Source organism: Triturus cristatus, chromosome 11, assembly GCF_964204655.1.
Source record: "Triturus cristatus chromosome 11, aTriCri1.1, whole genome shotgun sequence".
Lineage (NCBI taxonomy): Eukaryota > Metazoa > Chordata > Amphibia > Caudata > Salamandridae > Triturus > Triturus cristatus.
In genome coordinates this window covers 1,064,434,600-1,064,459,747 of record NC_140594.1, presented here as the reverse complement: position 1 = coordinate 1,064,459,747, position 25,148 = coordinate 1,064,434,600, and the positions used below count along the sequence as shown (strand labels likewise).

At 46.2% G+C, this 25,148-nt stretch overlaps 1 protein-coding gene across 2 annotated transcripts in view; it reads left to right on the top strand.

Moving 5' to 3' along the window:
* Positions 1-233: 233 nt before the first annotated feature.
* The window catches only part of USP13 (ubiquitin specific peptidase 13), a 324,868-nt gene continuing 299,953 nt past the window's right edge, over positions 234-25,148 (top strand). Inside the window, exon 1 of one of the 2 annotated variants that reach the window (XM_085635387.1) lies at positions 234-439. In XM_085635387.1, coding sequence (XP_085491513.1) covers positions 329-439 — 111 coding nt within the window. In that variant the 5' untranslated portion in view covers positions 234-328. The remainder of the gene's footprint in view (positions 440-25,148) is intronic. The other variant, XM_085635386.1, reaches the window with a different exon arrangement.

Below are 25,148 nucleotides of genomic sequence, written 5' to 3'. Positions count from 1 at the left end.
GGCCTCTGACGCATTCACGGTTTGGTTATATCCCCAACCCCACACCTGCTGCCGTGAGCACCCACTGACAGAAATGACTAGCACAGCTCCTCGAAAATTCATTCCCCCTCCCGCTTCCAGCCCGCCGAGACCCTTCAGCACTGCACGCCCCCCAGCCCCGCACGCCTGTCGCCCTCGGGGCCCGCGTCACCGCGCCCGCCGGACAGGCCGGGAGCAGCTGGGGTGTGATTTGCTGCTCTGTGGTAAAAATAGCCGGACAGGACCGGTGCCTTGGGACAGCCGCCGGCGCACTCCGCGCCTGCCAGCGAGGACACACGGGCACGCGAAAATGGCCGCGGACCTGGGGGAGCTGCTGGTGCCCTACATGCCCACCATCCGCGTGCCCAAGACCGGAGACCGCGTCTACCGCTCCGAGTGCGCCTACTCCTACGACTCTCCGGTGAGCGCGCGAGCAGCTGGGGGCGGGGGGTCCTGCGCAGGCAGCGCGCGCGGCGGACTTCCTCCTCGGCACAGCCCACTGTGCACTCCACGCGCTGCATGCTTCCACCTTCAGCTCCTACTCACGAGTTTGGGGTCCCCTTCTCACGGCAGGGGACAGTCACTCCTTTTGTGCACTGTTACCTGTGCACACAGCAGCGCCCCCTTAGAGCATATAGTCTTGTGTATACATACAGGGTACATCCCCTCCCACTATACAGCAGTCACTAGTCACATCTATACATTCCCTGTAGTCGCAGCTCCTTGTTTGCATCAATGAACGAGGCCAGGTCTGATCTTCTGAACCCCACCCTCACTAATTGGTTACAGACCACGTGTGCCCTTTGCTAGACTACAGCCTAGCTTAAAAAACATGGCCCTTTAAATTAATTGAGCACGAAAGGATGCAGGGTGAAACTTCTACTCTCAACACTAGAATGGGTTCAAAAGATACGGCGCCCCAAGGAAGACAGGCAGGCTCTGATGAGTTTGTCCGGTGGAGCTCTGGAGAGGTGTCAGAATGAGCTGTTTTCGTCCTGAATATGTTTTGGAATTTGAGGTCGGGCACGATGTCAAGCTGATGTTTTTGACTGCAGTCCCTTAAAGGCACAGCATTGCTCTCATAGCCTGCTTGTCTTTCTTTCCTTAAAACCGTTGTTTACACCATATCCCACATTCCTACAAAAACTAGTCATTCATACACTTCTTTTGTTGAGGCACGTTTGACTCAAAAACGCTGAATTTAAACTAATTTCTTCTCTTCCTCCCAACATCTTAAAAAGTGTTCTGTCGTATCCCTTTCTGCTCTCATGAGGTTTTTGCTTGTTAAAGCCTACCATTACAAGGTATGCCTGTAGATTGCTTTTGTGCTCCCCTGCCACCGACGCCTTTCTGGCGAGCTGCACTCTCTTGGCATGTGTTTTGCTTGCCATGTGCTTCAGTTTCTTTGGCCTAGTTGGCTTGAAAGCTGTCCCGAATGGGCACGCTTTAATTCAAAGAACTGAACAGCCTGCTATATTCCAATATTGTGTCAGAAACCAGATTAATTGATTGACTACGTGGGCGAGTCTGTTTTTCGATGCACAGTACGTTTACTTCATTGTAGGTGTTGTACTTAAGTGACCAATTTTTTTTATGGGGGAAGGGAAACTGGGATTTTAATTTAAAGCAAAGGGTTTAGAGGCTAGCACAGAAATGAACCCTTAGTAAATAATCAGAACCTGCTTCATGTGCATATATATATTTCTAGAAGGATTTTTTGAGACAGTACAGTGTTTAGGAGCTAGAAAAAGATAAATATTTTTTTAACTGTGACTCAGCGGCCTGGCGTTTTCCAGGCATGTGGGAAGACAGGTTATTTATATCCACCCACTTCAGCTCTCATGTGTCACCCGGCAATGCCCCATGTCTTGGGAAGTGCTCTGATTATCAGGGGCCTAATTGTGGCTGGGACGTAGGAGTTTGTTTTTATAGATGGGCTCTGTCGAAGACCAGGAAGTGACAGCTGAAGTTTGAGTGATGGTGCTAACACCTGCAGGATTCACTGTACAAAATGGGTTTCATTCAGACACTTTGGCTTTCAAGGAATGATTTGTGGCTGTCTCCTGCCTGTTTCTCACCTGTCAAAAAACACTGTACACAAAAAAAAGTATGTGCTTACAAAGATCTTATATTCTTTCATCTTAGGTTTGTTTTTGCAAAATGATGACTCTTCAGTGATGTATAATGCCACCACCCCTTCAGCTAGCCTTCCTTTAACTTACTGTGGTCTAAGAACGCTTCTGTTCCCCATACCAGTGTGCAGGCTAGCATCAGATACAATGAAGCTCTGATAAAGCCGATAGATACAGCTTTTGGAAAACGGGTGAAGTTTGAATGTGTGAAAGGGGCAGAAATGAGCGTTTTTGGGCATTTTTATTTTATGCACATAAGATACACTTGAAGTACGTAGTATTTGGGTGTACCCGGTGAACATTTGTTTTCTTCTATGTGTTTGTTTTCCCCACACTGCAATGGTTTAGTCTAGCGGTATGTTGGCCTTTTAATGTGTGAAATAAGTTATTTATGCAGTAATAATTTGTTGTAACTCATACGTACTATGATTTTCTGATGGTATCTGATCTTCTTACTTACCCAAAGCCCAATGACCAATAGTTCGCTGGAAAATATGAACTCATGTACATAAATGCATTTCGTTATTCAGCAGTTGATATGTGCAGCATATTAAATATTGACATTACAACTACATTGATCGTGTTTTGCAAGGGAGTAATGTAAACCAGCCTAGAGAGAAGCCTTCAGTTTTTGTTTTTAATTATTCGTCATTTTCTGAAAACGTGTGTCAGAGTATTTCCACAGACGATTTTTTTCCACGTGCTCTCCTGCTGCATTTCCTGCTTCGCTTACATTTTGTTGTTGTCTGGAAAAGATACAACCTTTTAACTTGCCTTGGCAATGCCAATTGGTCTGGACTTAAAAAAATGCTGTATGGTAATGTGAAAACGCTTTGTTCGCCGTAGGTTGGCAGGGTATGCCCAGACGTGGGCCCCTTGCTCACCTTGCCACTGGATTCAAGATAGCCTGGCTGATGAGGGTTATGAACCCGAACCGGTCCCAGGATGCTTGTTTTTGGTCCAGTGAAGACATGGCTTGGCGGTTCGGGCTGGACTGTTCCCATGAGGCACAGGGTCAGACTGATTTGCATATGGCCATGTCTGAACTGGGGTGGTGGAGTGAGCTAAGGAATGATGATGGATTGAGCCCAGATCAGTTGACTGGGGGTGAGTGTTTGATTTGCTCAAACGCTCCGTCCATCATCCCCTTTGGTATCGCTTTGTATGGTAATGTGAAGCATTACAATTAATGAGCATAGGAATTAATATGTATTTGGGTGGAAGCAAAGAACTGTAGAATAATATTAGAGTAGGTTAAAAGATTAGGCGCCAGTTGCACTCTCAAACCAGACCTAAAACTCCATGTAGGCTAATGACTGCCCTCCTCCCATCTGTGTTGCTGCCAGAGAAAGACAAACACTATAAATTATCTAGTGATCTAAGACACTTTTACAGCATTACCATGCCATGTGCGTGACCCTGAAAGTTCAATCTTAGCCAGCTAATCAAATAAATCCAATGCATCTTGGAGGACAAGTACTCTTTTTTTGTGGGAGTACCTAAATTCAGCCCAATCAAAATATGTACTCCTGGCTCCCAACGTGTGGACGGACCCAGAGCCCCTTCAGTGATGCTCACATAATTGTCTGGCGACGGCTGCGCTGTCCAGACAGGCCAAAAAAACGGTTGAAACCTACAGAGCAGAAGGGTGGATGGAGGAAGAGACACTTATATGTCCATACAAACACTGCTTAAACCCTTGACTACCGGGTGCCTGTATACACCCAGTTAGACAATGTCACAAATATCCAAATATTGGATAGACACTTCCCTTCACATTTGTGCTTCCTGCCTGAATCTTGTCTCTTTTCTCAGAGTCCCACACAGTTGGTTTTATGTTGGCTAATACTCTGGAACTTAGTTGTAATCCACCTTTTCTGTCCTTGATGGTATTATTGTAGGAAGCCATTCATGTATACTTGTATTAGGCCACACAGCCTGCCACAAAGCCTGTCTTTGTATGCTGTTTTTGCTTGCAGTAGTAGAAATCAAGGGTTGAATATATTTTTCTGAGCCATTCCAAATGTCAAATGACACTATTCATTGTTGCCGTATGCCTTGGGGGTAGTTTGAATTGCTTTTTTAAAACAAAAAGTGCAGTGATAAACTTCACTTCTGGTTATAACCTGAATCAATGAAATATTAAAGACTAATGTAATTTACTTTGAGTAACATTAACCAGCCACCTATGCCTATTGATTTGTAGCATTTCAAATTATTTTATTAATTTAAGAGAAAAGGCATACAATCAGACAATATGGTGATACAATCAAAAGGTAGGATTTGCAGATTAAACATGAAATGTTGTTGGTTTATATACAGTGGTTAACAATGTGGATGATCATTGACTATATGAGAACAATCCAGGTTCAGAAAGGTTACAATCTAAACAGTGCCATTAGTATATCTAGAAGAGGGTGCACGCTGTTGGCACAAGGATACTATAATTTGTCTGAACTAGAATTGATAGAAACATTCCGTTCAAAGAAATACAACAACATTTGTATTGCCTGTATACCGAGAAATGCCAAAAACGAACAGAGATAGGGAGAGGAGGGCGGAGGGGGGGGGGATATCTGCTTCATAGCCATCGTTAAGAAGACTTAGAGAAAAGATTCAGCTATAGGTTGAACTACAACACCTTGGGTACTTAATTCAATGTATTTATCCAGGGATTGCCATACTGTGCTAGAGATTGGTGGTGCGGATATATTCTTAAGGAGCAACATGTGTGCACCTCGGAGATATGAAACCCATGCCCACCATGTGTGATATGACAGATGATAGAAGGATTTCCATTCTGAGAGGATAACTTTAACGGCAATGGTTAGGAGTAGGTTGAGAGCGCCATATCATTGGCACCTAGGGGCAGTGGAGTCAGTGAAGCCCAGGGACCCAGTGGTACCGTAGAGAAGGATAGGGTTATGGGTGCATTAAAGATCATGTACAGATGTTTTTGGATCGGTAAACATTATGAGTCTGGCAATCAAAGAACATGTGTTGATGTGAGCCTGATTCCTGGTTCCAGTTCCAGCATTTATAGTTTTCTGGTGGTTTTATTTCATACAAACGGGCTTGGGTCCAATGTAAAGAATTTAGAATGAATAGGAGATGGGGCAATTTTATTGCTCAAGGAGAATTTGGCACTCTTATGCCAGGAATCCGGCGATATGTGTTCAAAAATCACCCTCTCAAAATGTTTAGCCCATTTGGTGCAAGTAATTGAATCTTGTGAATGTTGAGGGTCAGAGAGGAACTTATAGATGTTGGAGGTAACATGTCCAGAGCGTTGCCAAAGGGCAAGATACATGAGTAGAGTTGATTTTTTGTTTTTTTAGAGAGATTAAGTTTGGAGAGTCTAACCTTGATTTTTAGAAGACTATAGAAGTCCAAATTGGAGAGGTTGAGTTTCTTAGCTAGGGCTGAAAAGCAGAGCGGGCCATTGTTATTATCGTAAAGGTCTCTGATTAACCTGACACCTTTAGAGGCCCACACAGTTGCAAAGGATGTGGTCCGTCGACTTAAACTGCCGACTTTGGTGCAGGAAACCAGGGTTCGAGCCTCGAGGTCGCGTCCACATCCTATGATTCTGGGCAAATCACTTAATCTCTCCGTGCCTGAATGTGTAATGTAAATACGGTGCTCATGTAAAGCGCTCCAATACCTTCGGGTCGAGTTCGCGCTATATAAATATGCAAAAAAAAAAAAATGGTAGGAGCAACTTTTGCGTTAACTTTTGGATTAGACAATAAAGACGCCCATCTTTAGTTATGGATGGGCTCCGGGAGGCCTTTGTGTATCAGTTTCAGCGCACTTGCCATATCGGTAAGAATGCAGTGAGAGTGTGGTGGGGTGAATTTTGTAATAAAGAAGGATGTGCCAAAAGGGGAACATATCTCCCATTCAATATGTATCCACGGAGGTGTGTTTTGGGAGTCTGGATGAAACCAGACAACGCCTTGGGTAGCTAGAAAAGCTGACTGGTACAAGTTCCAGTTCGGAAAACTACATCCCCCTCGTATCACTGTCTTTCTGAGGTATTTGTAGACGATCCTCGCTCTTATCACTTCAAAGAAACCTGGAGGTGAGTTTATCCAATTTCTGGAAAAAGGAGGGAGAGAGTTTAAGGGGAAGTATGGATGACAACAAATTTACTATCAGAGTGATCATCATTTTGAGTGTTTGGAGCCTACCCCACCAGGAAATACATTTGGGTGACCAGGCGTTTAGGAGGTCCAGAACCTTGGCAATAGTGTGTGATTCGTGAAAAAGTAATTTGTCAGTGAGATTTTTACAGAACCAGATCTCCAAATATTTAAAACGTGTGGATTTCCACTTAAGACCTGAGTCACCTAAATGGGAAGGGAGGCAGAAAGAGTTCAAAGGAAATACCTTTGGGAAAGACAGGTGTATTTTAGACTCTCGTCTGAATAGGAATGCCACACCCACTGACTCCTGAAAAAAGCAGACCATTTTTTGATATTACCACTTTTAGGAATAACTGTTAGCTGCTTTAAATGATATTTTTTTCTGGATCTAAGTTCATATGAATGAATGGTCCATTAGTTAACTTCTCAGCATTTTTTTGTCTTCAAACTAGAGCAAGCAGTACCCTACCCGTTTGTATTAGCACCCAAAAGACGTAGGAAGTACATTAGAAAAATCAGGGAGTGTCGCGAAGCACATTTTTGGCAATATTATTTCAGTTTCCTCTTGTGATTGCCAGCTTTCCCCAAAAATAATACAGGCCTTTTACTCATGGTTTTTTTTTTTTTTTTTTTTTTTTTGGAAAACCTTTATTTAACAGTATGTGCAGACAAATACGGGCCTACAACCCTCAGGCCGGCCTCGACAATAAAGGGCACATTAGCAAGCAATTATACAACTTAGCAGCATATCAGTACAAGCACGAATAGACCCGGTCACGTTACACACAATTGTGCCGCCGAGCGCCAGGATGATGAGGTTTAATTTTATAAAGTTTTGAAATAAGTCCATAGCAACTGGTCTGGAAGGATCCGAATCAAAGCAATGCAGTTAGGACTATAGTGGGCAACGATCATCAGAAGAGTCAGCAAGCATTATCCGTAAGATAATCAATCGCACTCAATGAAACCAGGATAGAAAAGAAGCATATCACATGACGATCCCCAAGCACTACCCACGCGTTCCCAATCCTCCCATCGACCCAAGAAAGAAGAAAGGAAAGAGCAAGCGAGAAAGGTAAAGAGTAGAAAGGGAGAAGAGAAAAAGAGAAAAGAAAGAAAGAGAAAGGAGGCCCATAGAAAAAAAAAAAAACCCAACAAGGAACTATACCCCCCACCCTACACGCATGCAGAGGCTACGGCCTTCCCCCCCTAGCAGTGTGTCTGTCGCCCCGAAAGAGTACCCGAAATGTAGGAGAAGAGAAAGAGAAGAAAAAGAAAAAGAATGTCACGGTTGATCGGAGGAGGGCCAAGGATCTATTCAATACAAGCAAAATCGATTATCCGCGGTCACCCAACCCCGGGCCCCGACCTGACACCCATGCTACATGTACCTCCAACAGTCACAAGTCCCAGTCCCAGCCATATACGTATCAATGTGCAACAAGAAAAACCCCCTTCCTCAGCCTTGGCCCCTTCGAATCTGCAGTCCAACAGAATCCAATTGCAGTACAGCCAACCTGGACGGGATGGGCCACCATGGAGTCCGTCGCAGAAGTCGAGGTGTAACAGACAAGTCAAACTGGAGTGAAGCTCGATAGTAAAGGACCACAGAATGCGCCACTGCCATGCCGTGGCTAGTACGACAGGGAGCAGGACGATGCATAAGTTCCAGAGTAGCGGCCGGCCGATGTACAGGAAGCAAGTCCAGGAGGACGCTCAGAGACGTGGCACCAAAGGACAAAAGAGATGGGCAAAACGGCGTCTGAGACACAAGCTCCGGCCATACCAAGGGAGCAGTATTGTCAGACTCCGCCAGGGCAGAGCCGAAGAGTACCGCAGCGGGCACTGGGACACGTCCCCCCGTCACTGCCACATACCTCAACTCGGGTGATCCACCGACAGTCGACTGAAGATGTGGCTTAGCATGCCGCACTGGAGAATCCTCATGGCCAGCTGAAAAAGTCCAATCAAACCGGTCCTCCAAACCAGTGGCAGAGTCGTGGAAGGCCAACCGCAGGTCCTCCAGTGCTGACAGGATGTCGCGAAGCCCCAGCGGTGGATCAAGGATGGAGGGTGCTGTTGCGTCCGCCATCTTAGGCAAGCAACCATCGAGCGCCCCGGGAAGCAAGCCCCCTTCACCCGCCATCGGTATCTGGAAAGTGATGAGCTCTCTGCGGGGCCCTGGTGGTGCAGGAAACGTGGAGGCAGCCGGTCGTGGAGAGGCTTCAAGGACAGGGGAATCTGTGGTGCAGGGGAAACCCACCGGCAAGACCAGGGTTTCCGATGCGGAAGATGGCGTCCGCTGCTGTAGGCTGTAACAAAGAAGCGATCCCGTCCCTCTCCCAGCTGGGCCGGGATACAGTATACGGGAGCCGGATACAATGTTGCGAGCGGGGCGCGCTGGGCAGCCGAGCCTGGAAAAGGCTGCTGTGAGAATCCCAGCGCCGCGCTCCAGGTCCGGTGCACCGGCTCCTCCCTCTCCACAGCGGCCGCTGCTATCGTTGTCGCCGCCGGCCGTCCCCACTAAACAATGGCCCGGCTGCGACCGCTTGGAAGGCCGGAATGGAAACCGGGGCTCAACTCCGCCGGGGCAGCTCCGTTCTCGACCGGAGTCACAGTAACGTGGTCAGGAACGTGGCGCAGGTAAGCGTAGGGCTCGGAGGCGCAGGATTCTTGCCAGGATATCGACGAAGGGCGCAAGGGTCGGCGGAGCCGAAGAGCTAGGCGGCCATCTCGGCTGCAGGCTGTTTTACTCATGTTTTAAGATTCTCTATGAGTGGGGATCTGATACTTGTATAGGAATTCATGTAAAATACTCAGTACTTATTTTAATTCTGGCTTTTCTGTCTGTGCTTTCTTTAATTATGGAACATACACAATTCTGGGAGCCTGGAACACATTTTAAAGTGTTTTACTCTTGAATTTGCTGTTTAAACTATGTTCTTATTAGGGGAAAAATACCAGCTTTAGGTCATTTCCCTATTTTTGTTACCGTTCTGAACCGTATAATACTGGTAATGCCTGTAAAAAACAGCCAAGTGGCCACCCTACTTCCCCTGTCGAAAGACAGTTTTGTGGAAATGAGGGAGGTTTGTGATCAGACAATCCAAACATTCAACTTCCTATTTTGTTCTTTTGGTGACAATGTGTGACATCTGGTGACTGGGTGAGTCTGTTCTGAAACCTGTGCATTTAGTGTCTTGAGGTGGGTTCAAGAAAGAATTTTGTTGGAGTGACTTGCAGAGATCAAGGCACAAGAACTTCAAGAAAATGAGTCTGCAAACACAATGAACCATCGTTTTGAGAACCATTTCTGGGACTCCATGGTTGCAAAACATACAAATGGTTCTTTATCCAGGAGCTCCATTTTAAGGAACTCTGTTCCGACATATGAACAATGTCTAGACGGAATTGTTTCAGCACTCTTTATTTCAGAAACAGAATTGTCTCACTGAATTATTTGAGCTACCAATGGGGTCTAGCAATTACTCAACATTTCCCCATCTACACCACTGTGAAAGCGGATAAGCTGCGCTTACCCTTCTTCTGCCCTCCTCCTCCAGCCCTAGGTCATATTGGCTTAAACCTCGACTAAAGAACCTGGCAATGCAGAAAGCAGCGTCAGCTTAAGCTCTGATTAAACTGGAGAACTCATAGTCGGTAGTGTTAGTGTTAACACAATTTTTGACCCTTGGCGACGTAGGTCTTATGTTGTTTCAGAAACGAATGAGCTGAGACCATGCATGCCCTTGTTTTAAACGTTTCTACCTTTTCCTGCTATTTTAAGCTAATATGATAACTTTATTATTTACATTTGTATAGACTTTCAGATTTTAAAGTGGATTTTTAAGCTTCCTTACTTGCTTACGTCTAGCATGTGGCACAGTATTTCACTCATACAGTTTTATGGAGGGTTTTCCCAAAATAATTTTCTTACAATTACAAAAATAGATAAACTGTGGATTGCGTCAAATAACTTCCTCACAATTAGAAGAAATCCAGAAAATATGTCACACATTCGAAACAGGGCAAGCTTTCATTTACATTCCATGAAATGGGAGTTGTTTTCCTTGTCACAGTCCAAACATGGAAGCCTACCGTGTTCCTTTTCCGATCCAAGCCTATTTATGCCTTTTAAGCATTATAGCATTCCCTCCGTACCAGCACTTTCTAGGAACTTTGAGACTTTTCACTGATGTGAGCAAGAGTAGCCAGCCCATCGGTGTGCCTGCTCAGCTTCATCACATCTGAATCAGGTACAGTAAGCCATCTGCTCCTGCTTAGAATAATCTTACTGTAGGACATCATTATGAACGTAAGTTTACTTTGTTCAGAAGGCCTCACCTCTGGTTGGAGCAGAGCAAGTCCTTTTATCACACAGCTGAGTGTTTGACCTTTGCCCTTCGTAAGTCTTGTAACAATGTCTTTTCAATCACTTTTCACCAATCATTGACTTTAACGGTTACTGAAGTCTAATGTTCTACCTACATTTCAGTTGCCTTCTAGTGCATAGTTAATCCCTTGAGTAGTATCTAGTGGTAAATTATGTCCAAAATTTACCTACCACTACATTATACTCTTTAGTTCTCTAGCTATTTTGAAATCGAACATATTGTGCCTTGCAGATACCTTCATCACTTTCTGCAGGTTGGAGCCTGCAGCACATCCAAGCACCAAACAATGAGCTAGTTGTATGTCAGGAGACTTTGTTTATCTCTGTCTATGAGCCAGCGTGCCAGGTGTGGCAAGTGCTGAGGTGGAGCTTATTAAACCTTTACTCTCCCTTTATCCCACTCAACAATCCTAGTAAATTCCCACAAACCTATTAAAATGTTAAATTTCTCTAGCCAGGAAGAAAAATTTCGTCATCCTGTCCCTGGAGTAATGCTTCAGTCGTCCTGATGTCCTTGCAGACATCCTGGGTCAAAATAAGACCTGCTAGAGCAAGCACATTTATCAAAGTTGCCCCAATAAAACAAAGATCAAATCCACTCATACAAAATAAAACATATTTTTTCAAAGGCCTTCACTTAGTAAGACCTAGGGTCTGGGCCTTTGAAAGAAAGATACTGTCCAAAATCTGGATTATTCACGGATCAGCAGGAATATTCATAATTGGGACTGCAAATAGCACATCACCTGTTCAAGAAACAGAGGGAGAGAAAGGGGTGTTCTCTTCAAAACACAGACCCCCCATGGACAGATAGAGCTGGGCCTTGTCTTTGTTTCCATATTCATGCCTGATGAAATGCTTCTTGAAGAGATGAATGAAGGGGTGACCATAAAAAGTGGTGAGATGCTGCTGTAGACCTGGATTGTAGCTTAAAATGGCCTCGCTCGTGTTTTTCCCTTTACACTATTCTTCCAAGTTTGAACGTTTCTGATAGGCTTGCTTCTTTTCAATTTACTGGTGGACCTTGATTCTGTGGTTGACCTGGAGGACTGCAAGAGGCTCCATGTAGAGCCTGAGTGCGTAGCTGGATCGCTTGGACATTCTACGAGGCCCATCTAGTCGCTGAGATCTGGAGGTGTCCACCTAATTAACATTGGTCTGCGAGTAAGGATTAGAACCAGAGTGGTACGATGTTGTCATAACCCACGAATGATGATGTGATGACCAGGGCTTGGTGGTTCATGGCGTTGAAGGCAGCTGTAAATTAAAAAAAAGAGCAGAAGGCAGTGTTAGCCACCGTCTATCATGAGATTTGTGATATTCATTACATGGATATTTGCTCTCTCTGTTGGGCAGCCAGGGCTGCAACTGATTCGTAATCGCACAGCTGAGAATCAATATTGAATATTTCGAAGGTGGACAGTAACTGTTTTCTAAGTTACATTTTTTTTAAATAACTATTTTTATTGCAAGAATTTTTAAATACAGGATTTCTTTTACCCACCCCACCGATCCGCACCACCCACCCATCCCCATACAGTGAAAATTCATACAAAAACGGGAGGGACCAAATTCCATTAAAGATCACAATCTATGACTAATTAAATACAGAGCTCAAAGAGAAATAAATACACAGGCTTTTCATAAAATAGTTGTTTGGTTAAATGAGATGGGCTGCTCTTCTATTTAGTTGATCATTTAAAGTGCGTGTGCAATTCATGTGTAATTCATTCCTTCTTTTAATTTATCTAGCCGAGCTAAGTACAAAGCTTAAAACAAGAATTTTCCGATAGCTGAATAAAACAATTATTCTATTCGACCAATCCTATAAAGTGCATATTTGATTCAACCATTATTTTGATCTTCCCAGCTGGACAAGTGCTCCCATATTTTATAACCTTTTCTCCGTGCCCTAAAACCTTTCTGAGCATAAATAGATTTTTCTAGATTACACGTGGACAGCAATCACGCCAGCCACTGGTGAAAAGCAGGAGGGTCTTTGTCCAACCAAGCAGAGGAAACACATAGCCTAAATATGGCCATGAATATATTTAAGAACTCTCTTCCCTCGTTAGTACTACCACCCTCTTGAATGGCCAATAAGATTAGGGCTGGAGAACTACTTTCAGGCATAATTTATCCCTAAAAAATTCCCCTATTTGGTTAATAACAATTGAAAGTGACCCGCAGGTTGCGAACTGTGGACTATATCTGCCTTATACAGGGCACACCGTGGACAGCGAGTTCTTTTACCTTTGCCCCACTTTGAGATCCTATATGGTGTATAGTATAAAAAGAAACCCATTTTATAAAACAGGACCTGCAGTTTAGCTGACATCAATGCAGTCTGAGCAGTTAAAAAAGCTTGAGAAAACAGGGTATCTGTAATATGCAGTTTAACTTGCCACCTTTCTGAAACCTTCTCCATATCATCCTTCATCCACCCCTTCAAAATACAATAAATAGTCCCAATACGGGGGGGGGGGGGGGGGGTTGGACTCCGTTTTCTAATTTCTCCACCAATGTATTTTAACTATTCTCCCTTGCCCACACCCTTTCTTCTGTAAAAAGTCCCTTATATGGAGGAATTAAAAAACTCGTTATGTGTAAGATTAAACTTGATCTTAAGTTGGCCATATGAAACAAAGTCTGAATCCAAATAAAAACACCCTATTTTGTTAATCCCAGACCTCAGCCATTTTAGCAATAAGGAGTCCGAGAATATCCCAGGAAGGTTATCGTTACCCTGAAGTGGAGTATAAAAATGTATCCTGCCTAATCCCAAAAGGCGATGAATAGGAACCGATATTTTATAGGCAGTCATGATAGTCTTAAATCTGACCCTTTTGTAGTACCCCAACTCAAGCTGGCGCCATAGGCATCCCCAAGCCTCAGCCCCAATTATCAATTCGAAGGGAGAGGGGTACATCAGTGGGCCATCGCTGGGAAATTCCCTCAAAAGGATTGTAAGGATTCGCTCACAAACATTGGACTGATTACAATGGGAGACGTTTACCCAGAGGGCAACTCCATTCTGATGGCAGAAATAAAGGATAATCACGGGTCTGTCCCAATGTCCGTCTTTGCATATTACAGGTTGCGGGAAGCCCTAAAAGCTTTCAATGACAAACATCCTGCTGCACCTGACACATTAGCTCCCCTACAGACCTTATTATCAGGGCCATCACGTGGTAGATTGGTTACACGACTGTATAATATCCTGCAAGCTGATACAGCGCCAGTGTCCAGTCTGGTGCGTGTGCGTTGGGAGCAGACGCTTGGTGACCCTCTGGACAAGACTGACTGGAGCTTTTGCTGTGACATGACCAGGCGCCTCACGGCCAACTGTAACTTGCGCATCATGCACTTTAAGTACCTCCAACAAATATACTACATGCCAGCTCAGCTCCACAGGCGCTGTGGGACGCGTGAGGCTGATTTTCGCCATTTGTCTTGGGATTGAGCTAAGGTGCATAACTCTGGTTGTTGGTTATGTAGGCCTTAACAAATATGGTGCTGGAGATTGTGGACTGTTCGCCCCGGATCTGTTTGCTGAGACTGGTGAAGAGCTTACAACCAAAAAGCAGACGGCTGGTACTGATAGCCCTCTTGATGGCAAAAAGAAAAGTGGCTCAAATGTGGGATGGCAAACGGGCACCGCAGTTCAAACACTGGCTTAAGGATCTTGTGTTTTGCAGGGATCAGCTTACGTAGTACGTGGAGGAGCTTCCTGCCACCTCCCGGCTAAAAGATATCTGGGCACCACTGACCGCCTATTGCTGACCAGTCCTCAAACTCCGACAGACGTTCTGGACTCACACAAGTGATGTTGAAATGTACTGTACACAATGGTGGATTGCTAAGTAAACTGAATGTACGCTGCACTAACTTATATACTGTGCACATGTTGTAACACTGGGGGGGGCGTTCTGGGCTTGCACTATTGTCATATATTTTGTGAAACGCTAAAATAAAAAAAAAATTAGAAAAAAAAGGATTGTAAGGATTGTAAAATGCGCTAGAGCTGTGGCCAAATAATATAGATTTAAGCTAGGTAAAGCTAGGTAAAGCCAACCCCCGCGCTCTTTAGGAAGTGTCAGCAGTTTAAGCGACCTTCTAGGTCTCGAATAAGCCCAAATAAATTGTGATTTTTTTTTTTAAACCAGTGATTAGAAAAAAGAATGGGGATAGCTCTCATTAGATCTAATAGTTTGGGAAAGTACACCGTTTTTATTAGATTGCACCTACCCACCAGAGTTAAATGCAAATTGTCCACTTCCTCAACGCACGTTGGTTTTTTTCCGCTACCGGTGTTAAATTTTCATCAACAATAGAATCCAAATCCGGCCTAATTACAACCCCCAAATAGCTAGCACTCTCAACTACTCTGTTATCCGTCATTATAACATACTCATTAATAACTATCTGCGATTTTTTCTTGATTCAGGCAATACCCTGATAGTTCCCCAAAGCCATTGCTTCTTATTCTATGGTTTTTATAGCAAGCTCGGGATTTGGAGTGGCAACTGACACATCTTCGGCATAAGCCCAAACTGAGGTGCGAAAGCCGTGCGAAACCACGGGAGGTATGCTTGGATTAGCTTCCAGTTTTTGTAAAAAAAGGATCTATTGCAAAAAGAAGTGGTGAACAAGGGCAGCCTTGTCAGGTCCCTCTTGTTATACTCGGGTCTAGATAGTTAACCATTTATACACACTCTAGCTACTGGATTTATATATAGGGCTCTGATTGCCTTAATAAAATTAGGACCGATCCCCCTCCTCTGCATTACAGTCCACAGAAAGTGCCAGGAGACCCGGTCAAATGCTTTCTCTGCTTCAAGCAGGATTACCGCCATAGGGTCTCCTGACACTTGTCATGCATCAAAAAGGGAAATTATTCTTCTAATACGATCAATGGTCCCCCTCCCAAGGATAAATCCATGCTGGCAGTTGACCACTGTTGGACTTGGCCCTTTTTGGCTAACGTTCCCTAAACTTTTTGCCTTCCCCCTCGACCTTTTTTCTGACATGAGGTTGCCAACTTAGATGCTTTGGGCACTTTGCCACTGCTGATCAGTGTCAAAGTGCAAGTGCTCCCTGTGTAAAGTGTAATGGTAATTGGTTGTCCATGATTGGTATGTTTGCCTTACTAGTAAAGTCCCTAGTAAAGTGCACTATGTGTGCCAGGGCTAGTAATGCAAATGCTACTAGCGGGCCTGCAGCACTAATTGTGCCACCCACATAAGTAGCCCTAAAGAGAGAACTCAGGCCTGCCACTGCAGTGCCTGCGTGCAGTTTGTTAAACTGCCATGTTGTCCTGACAAGTACACCCACTTGCCAGGCATTACCCTTCCCTTTCTATGCACATCAGACACCCCTATGGTAGGTCCAAGGTACCCCCTGGGGAATGTCTTGACACAGGGGAGGAGGTGAGACGGCAATAGGCTGACCTTCATCTGGAGTGTAGGGGGGAGGAGTAGCCCCTGGAGGTGAAGACGCCTGGGTTGCTGCCATAAAACAATGGCTCCATCTCCTGCTGAGTGATTAAGGATCCAGACCCCCACTATCAAAGGAAGAAGGTGTCACTGGCAGGGAGACACCCAGAACTGGTTTGGACAGGGGTCAGTGCCCCCTGCACATAAGGAATTCAAAGACATTGAGGGGTATAACCATGAGAGCTGAAACCCCTGAACGTTGGAATGAAACTGATCAAGACTGAAAAGGATTGAAACTACTTTGTGGTCAAGAGGAACCTCTGCCAAAGAAGTAACAGCTGAAGAGACTGAAGGAAAGGACTGACCCTTGCTGTGTGTTCTGGGTCTGGCCTGCAGTTTGCTGCTTTAACCAAGGAGAGGCTAAAGGGACTTTGCTGTGTGCTGTGTCCCTCTGCTTGAAAGGACTTTGCTGTGTGCTGTGTCCTGAAGTAAGTTATCTCTAAGGGCCCGAGGAGAGCTGGCTCCCTGTTGTGGAAACTCAGGAACACAAAAGGTTGCAGCTGTGTCTCAGCGACGCTGTGTGCGTGTGCTTTTTGCAGCCTGAGACCCTCGTAAGAATTGCCCTGTGATCGTGGGCACCTGGAGTCCAAGTGCGTCTCAGCGACGCTGTGTGCGTGTGCTTTGTGCAGCCTGAGATCTTCATGAGGATTGTCCTTTGATCGTGTGCACCCGGAGTCCAAGTGAGTCTCAGCGACTCTGTGTGCTTGTGCTTTTTGCAGCCTGAGACCTTCGTGAGGATTGCCCTGTGACCGTGCACACCTGGAGTGCAAGTTGAGGATTGTCCTGTGATCGTGTGCACCCGGACTCCAAGTGAGTCTCAGCGACGCTGTGTGCATGTGCTTTGTGCAGCCTTAGACCTTCGTGCGGATTGCCCTGTGATTGTGTGCACCCGGAGTCCTAGTGAGTCTCAGCGACGCTGTGTGCTTGTGCTTTGTGCAGCCTGAGACCTTTGTGAGGATTGCCCCGTGAGCGTGTACACCCGAAGCTCAAGTGAGTCTCAGCGACGCTGTGTGCGTGTGCTTCGTGCAGCCTGAGACCGTCGTGACAAATTGCCCTGTGATCGTGGGCACCCAGAGCTTAAGTGAGCCTCCGCGACGCTATGTGCGTGTGCCCTGTTGCAGCCTGAGACCGTCGTCATTGCCATCGGCCGGGACCGGCATCACCAGAGGAGCTGTACCGCTGGCCCGAGCCAACCTTTGCCAAGGAAGGAGCTCGAGCCAACCCTGTCGGGGGTGGCCCGTGGTCCTCTGCCCAAGATCAACAAAGTCGCATCGGAGGCCCAAGTCGCGAGGAGAGGAGAGTGAGATCGCACCCTCCCAGGTAACGCTCAGCGAGCGTGCGTGTGTCGTGCCTGGGGCGGGGTGCGGGCTTCGAGAGAAACGCTCTCGGCCTTTCCTCCCTTTGCAGCGCAAGCCTCCGTGGAAGTCCGTATTGCGGCCCGTACTTGCCGAGGAGTGGCAGTACCGGGGACGGAGTGTGGAGCTACACTTTGTTTTACATCATACCTGTGTTGGGGGCATAATTTGGCAGTAGCTGACCGCGAGTCAGACGGAGTGGCATAGAGACCGTTCAGAGCACCGTAATCGGTGCCGGAGTACATTATTTTGGTATTACGAACTGCCTGATTGTTGCATTACGCATTGCATTATTTCTGCATAACGAACTACCTGATTGTTGCATTATGCATTGCATTAGTTTGCATAACGAACTACCTGCTTGTTGCATTACACAGTGCCTTAGTTTGCATATCGAACTGCCTGATTGTTGCATTACGCATTAGCATTATTCTGGCGCTATGAACTGCTTGATTGTTGCATAACGAACTGCATTTCTTTTACATTGCGAAGTGCCTGATTCTTGCATTATGAACTGCATAGCATTGCATTAGGACTGCATTGGATCATCTAGAATTGCTCATTATTACCCCCAGAACCTACAAGGGCTGGCTGGCCTAATAACTGGCCAGGAGGAATATTACAAATACAGAACCAAAGGGGATGATGGACGGAGTGTTGAACATTGCAAGCACTCACCCCCAGTCAACTGATCTGGGTTTAATCCATCATCATTCTTTAGCTCACTCCGCCACCCCAGTTCAGACATGGCCATATGCAAATCAGTCTGATCCTGTGCCTCATGGGAACAGTCCAGCCCAAACTGCCAAGCCATGTCTTCCCTGGACCGGAAACAAGCATCCTGGGACCGGTTTCGGGTTCATAACCCTCATCAGCCAGGCTATCTTGAATCCAGTGGCAAAGTGAGCAAGGGACCCACGTCTGGGCATACCCTGCCAACTTAGGGCGCTCAAAGCAAAACAAAAGGGGATGATGGACGGAGTGTTGAACATTGCAAGCACTCACCCCCAGTCAACTGATCTGGGTTTAATCCATCAGATATCTGTACTGGGGTGAATGTATGACATTGTTCTGCATTCTGTCCATCAACTGTTCTTTTTGCATTTGTCACCCTGAGTGGGACGGGTATGCCCAGACGTGGGTCCCGTGCTCTCCATGCCACTGGAATCAAGCTATCCTGGCTGAAGAGGGGTGAAACCCCGAAACCGGTCCTAGGATGCTTGCTTCCAGTCCAGGGAGGACCTGGCTTGGCAAATCGGGCTGCACTGTTCCCATGAGGCACAGGGTCAAGACTGATTTGCATATGGCTGCGTTCAAACTGGAATGGCATGGTGAGCAAAAAAACGATGGATTTAGGCACAGATCTCTGTACTGGGGTGAATGTATGACATTGTTCTGCATTCTGTCCATCAACTGTTGTTTTTGCATTTGGAATATTACAAATACGCATATGTTGTATTTTTATTGTGTGGTCTCATCGTATATCTTTTTATATAAACATATACTTGGTTTTTTTATGAAACTCGTGTGGAGTCCATTTATGGTGTCATCATTGGGTTCCTGGGAGCGGGGTTGCAAACACTTTACACATTTGCCTTGGAGATAAGCCTGGCTGCTCGTGCCAAGCTACTGAGGGGGTGAGCAGGGGCTATCTGAGAAGTTGTCCTTCCTTTCTCTGACTTAAAAGCAAGGGTCCCTATTTGGCCTAAGGTACCTACCTCAGCCAACTAGAGAATCCCGGTTCTAACAACCACCATTTGACCAATCACACGGGTCAGTCGGGGAGCATACACCTTTGAGTAAACCATAGCGTCACAGTTAACCAGGGTAAATGGACAATAAGAGCCAAGCTCTTGAACTAGTTTATTCTTTTTGGGAAAAACAATTTTTATGTCCGCCCATGACTTTGGTGGGGTATCCCCGTTAAAGGTTTGCGTGAAGAGATCCATCATTACATCTGTTAACTGTTCTGAAAATACCTTATAAAATTCGAAGGATATTAAATCGGGACCCTGAGCTTTCCCATCGGATAAGCTCGAGAGCGCCAAGAGCATCTCATCGACACTCAAAAGTGCTCCTAAGTACTCCTTATCTTCAGTAGAGCCGTGGGCACTGCGTTTAGATAGTTACTGATGGAGATAAGTTTCAGAGGGCCTATCTTCGGTGTACAGTTTTTTTTTTTTTTTTTATCAATCTGTTTATTCAACATATAAGGAAACTGGTCATGTTATACAGGTCCGATTGGCTACCTCACAAGGTATACTGGCATCAGTGTAAACATACGTCGGTACATAATGTTCAAAATAGCAGGCGGTGGTACTTAACATACAATCTGGTTCACAGTGAACAGTGGTCTTCTGGGGAAGAAACAACTGGAGGTTCGCAAATTCCCCCCCGGTAAACATTCCACTTTGTCCAAATCAATAACCATTTTTTGGGTCTGCCCCGTGCAACATATACAGTTTTTTCCCGAACCATGCACCAGTCCATATCATCTTTCCATTTCTTTAAGGTGGGAGGTGTAGCGGCCCCCCACAGCTGCGCTATGTTGCGCTTGGCCACTGTCTGCCCCAGTGCGACCCACAACCTCCCATGTATAGGCAAATCTGTGGGCTCCCACACATTCAAAAGGCATCTCTTTGCTTTAGGTAACAAGGGCACCCCCCACACCGTACTCATTACTGTCAACACACCCTTCCAGAACCTATGAATGACCGGGCACTCCCAGAGCACATGTAGGAATGCGCCCTGCATTCCACAGCCCCTTCTGCAAAGCCCATCTGTACTACTCCCCATGTGAACCAGTTGTGTCCCTGATATGTAGACTCTGTGCAAAATCTTCAGCTGTATTAATTTCAACTTTGCAGAAATAGCCACCTCTCCGGGGGAAGCGAGTGCCTCCTGCCATTCCTGGTCATCCACCTCCAAACCGTCTCTTACCCACTTCTCCCTGAGTGCCGCGAGGGGATCCGGGGTGTGGTGGATTATCTTTTTGTATGTGAGAGATATACATTTTTCGGGCAGGTGCCCGTCCAGCAACCTATCTTCGAGTGGGGATGCCTCAGGGAGCGTCGTACCGGCGCATATGGAGGTCTGTAGGGCATGTCTGATTTGCATATAACGAAAGCGTTCTGACGCCGCCATTTCATACGTCTGTTGCAGTGTGTCAAATGGCACCACACCCTCCCTCCCCCACAGGTCCCTGATGTGTGAGATGCCGATCAGGTCCCATTTTGCAAACCCTTTCGTACGTCCCAGTGTTCCTAGCCGCTCCGTATCCCACAGCGGAGTTGCTAGTGTAAGTTTATTGGCCCATCCCAGGGCTTTAGTTGCCACATGCCAGACCTGTACCGCGTGTTTAGTGGGCCCTGTGAGTGGGAACTTGTTTGGTCTAGAATACAAGGATCTCGTGAAGTCGCCCCCCGGAAGCAACCACCTATCCATTCCGTATGCCGGGTCGTCTCCATTGCTATACTGGCATTGATTTATTGCTGCCAGGTGTGCTGCCCAATAATACTTCCTAATGTCAGGGAGGGCTATACCTCCGTCGTACCAGCCGAGTGTGAGCTTGCCTAGCGCAATTCTGGGTCTACCGTCCCACAACAAGTCTCTCTGTAAGGACTCAACCTCCCTAAAGAACGTTGGCGGCACCGCATCTGGGTAGTTCTGAAGAGCATACAAGAATCTAGGCAGAGCCATCATTTTGAAGAGTGCCGCTCTCCCGAGTAAGGATATGGGCAATTTCTTCCAGACCTCCACGTCTCTCCTGAGCCTTTGCAGAGGGGGAATCAGGTTTTGGTCGTATCGCTTCCTAACGTCAGTGGTTATGTATATCCCCAAGAAGCGGAAACCATCTTCCGCAATCTGAATTGTGCAGTCTCTCGGGAGGGAGGGGGCCGCTCCGTGGAGCATGTAGATCACTGATTTGCTCCAGTTTATACGGAACCCTGAGTTTCTTCCGAAACTGGCGAAAATGTCTAGAATCACTCTGAGGGAACGGGCAGGTGAGGCCAGATAAAGCAGTATATTGTCTGCATATAACGATATCCTGTCTTCCCACCCCTCAGTCCACTTGAGGCCGCGGATGGTCACAGTTTGACGTATCCAGGCCGCGAGCGGCTCCAGCGATAGGGCGAATAGCAACGGGGACAAAGGGCAGCCCTGCCTCGTGCCTCTGCTGAGCGGAAAGACCTCAGAGGTCTTGTTGTTTACCGAAACGGTAGCAAGTGGTTCGGAGTACAATAGATGCACCCATCCCAGAAACTTGGGTCCGAACCCTAGTTTCTTGAGCACCGCAAAAAGGTATGCCCACTCGAGTGTGTCGAACGCCATGGTTGCATCCAAAGACACCACCATAGCATCCTCCTGGATTCCAGGGCAGCGCCCCAGGACTCCATGAAGTCGCCTGAGGTTGAGTGCGGTGTTGCGATGAGGTATGAAACCCGACTGGTCCGGGTGCACTAGCTTGGTGATAACTGTACGTAGCCTGTTAGACAAGGCTTTAGCCAGTATTTTGGGCTCCGCGTTGAGGAGCGAAATGGGTCTGTACGAGGAGCACTCCGCTTTCGGCTTCCCTGGTTTGGGAATTGCCACAAGAGTGGCTATGCGCTGATCCCGAGGCAGGATCCCCTGTTGTTTACTATCGTTAAACATTGCCTTCAGGTATGGCGCTATCCTCGGTGTACAGTTTTTGATAGAATTTCTGAAAAGCCTTTTGAATCCATTTAGAGTCGGTGACTATACCTGAATCAGGGTCCCTGATATTAGTAACTTCCCTTTGTAAATATTCTGCCGGGTTCCTACTGCCAATTAGTGACCTATTTTATCGCTATTCTTGTATACTTTTTCCTATGGATAATGGCTCTGTCTGCTGATTTTCTTCAAAAGGATTTCATTAACTGCCGCCTTGTCTATCGCAACTTTGATCTGGGCCTTGCCTACCCCGTTACCTAGCTGTACGGCCACTACCAGTTGCATTTCTGCTTGGGCAAGTCTTAAGTGGAGGTCTTGCATCCTCTGTTTGTCATCTTTCCCCTAATTCAGAGAAAACTGAATGGTTTCCCCCTTGAATAACCGCTTTTAGGGAATCTCAAACATTAATTAGTGAAGTTGTTCCTTTGTTAACCTGCAGGAACCACGGTATCCACTCCCTCAAATGTTTTCTATAGTTTTCTATAAGTTTCATCCAGTAGTAGCGCTCTTTCAAAGGTCCAGGTCAAACATCTCGGCCTTACTCCCATCCCCACCAATTTCAACACGAGCGGATTGTGATCAGATAGGAGTCTAAGGTATCTATCTATTTGGCAAAATTGAAGATGAAACAAAGAAGTAATCCAGCCTTGCGTGTTTACCATGGGGGGGCGGCGGAAAAAATGGTAAAACCATCTTCTGAGGACCTTTTCACGGCCCAGACATCTTTTAAACCATGTGTACTACATAAGTGTGAAAGTGCTTGAAACACTCTAGGTTTCCTCCCTACGTACCTTGGGGTGAACTCCAAGTTATTGGGTAAGCTGACAAAGTCTCAACAGAGGATAATAGGTAATGGCCAGTGCGCTAGCTCATTTGTTAACTAGTTGAAACCCCAGAATTGTCCACTATGGACCCATATACTGAACAAAGTGTGAAAGTGTTGATCCCCGATAAGCTGCACTTAGTGATCACCCATCTCACCATAGGATCAGATAGTGTTTGGGAAAACTGCATTTTATTGTGTTGAGCTAGAATAGCTACACCGCATGTGCGTGAACCATGAGTAGTCCCCTCTATCAGTCTGTAACCCAGTTTATTCAACATTCCCACCCTTGATTCTTCTATGTGGGTTTCTTGCAGGCAGACAACGTCTGCCTGCAGTGTTTGCAATCCTAAATGCACCCTCTGCCTTTTCTTAGCATTGTATAGTCCACATATATTAACTGTAGCTATGCAAAGCTTCCCAACACCTGTCAAATGTGCCTTCATATTATATTGTGTTATGCTTGTGCTGTAGACCAAATCTATCACTCTTCCTCTTTGAGCTGCGAAAATACCCGGTCTCCCAAAATAAACACCAAGTTCAATCACAATGAATGATCCCTTCATCCACCCACCCATTCCCCTCTCCCACCCCCAACCCCCCCCCAAAAAAATGATCAATCAGGCATAGACTGAATGATGTGTCCCCAGTCCCTTGCCCCCGCCACCCCTCTCTCTGCACAGAAAAGACAACTTTGCTTTCCCCATCCGTCCTTCACCACAACCTCTTACAGATAATACAATTAGGAGTTAGTCCTTGGGTATCATTTAACTTTGCTACTGCAACTCCCCGGGCCCAGTTCGACCAAATATTCCTGGGCTTGTATCTCTGAAGTGAAGCTGCAGGAACGACCACCAAAAATAAAGCGGTGGTCCCCCGGATGGGAGGACCGCATGTCCTTATATGCAGATGACAACTTACTTTATTTGGCCTCCCCTAAGAAATCGCTTATAGTGGTGCTGGACATTCTTACAGTCTTCGGTAGATTCTCGGGACTTTCCATCAATTGGGGTAAATTATTATTATTTGTTCTGAGGGGGGACTCTCCCGTCCCACTCCCCGGAACTGCCCAATACAAATAAACCTGGATGGATTTAAATATTTGGGGATTTTTGTCTCACTGGACCCTTCGGTCCGCTATGCCCAGAATCTCCTTCCCCCCTCTTCGTAGACTTAAAGGCGACATTGCCAGCTGGAAGACTCTCCCTATTTCACTCCTGGGCAGAGCTACTTTATTTAAAATGATAGCATTACCATGGTTCTTATATGCCCTGCAAAATGCCCTAGATCTAGTTCCAGCGAGTTATTTTAAGGAGGTTGAGGGCCTACAGAGGGACCTATTATGGGACGGCAAACCTCGAATCACCTTGAACAAGGTAACGCTACACTGGTATGATGGAGGCATTAGCCTCCAAGATATTAAGAAATACTATTGGGCTTCCCAAATGGCAGCTATTAATCATGGCACATATGGTCGGGCGGATGACCCGGGTTACGCCATGGACAGATGGCTCCTTCCGGGCTGCACTTATGGTAGGGCGTTGTACTCCCGACCCAAGCGGTTCAAACTAACAGGCCCCATGAAGCACTCAGTTAAAATTTAGCACAACGCAACTAATTTTCTTCGCTGGAGACACAGACTAACATTAGCTACCCCTCTTTGGGATTCAGAGAAATTAGGCGACCTGTGGAGGACGAAGGGGTTCGACAAGTGGGACCTTATCGGGATCTCAGCGATTAAAGATGTTTGGGAAAGGGGGAGATCAAGTCCTTCAGTACGCTTCAAAAAGAATATGATTTGGCAGACACAGAAAGTTTTCACTATACGCAGGTCTCGCATTCACTCCAGTCTTCTTTGCCTAGAGGAGCCGATCCCCCGGAGGCTTCCCCTCTGGAGGACAGAATATTAGATGGTCACCTCCCTGACAAAACGATATCATTAATATACAAAAATGTAATTAACCACATGGCAGACCCCCTCCTGACACCGCTAGAAAAGTGGGTGCAAGATGGGGTAGAGCTGGATGATGAGGATTGGCAGGCAGCAGTGTCCTCCCCCAAAGTAGTGGCCATACCGGCATGCCTGCGACTG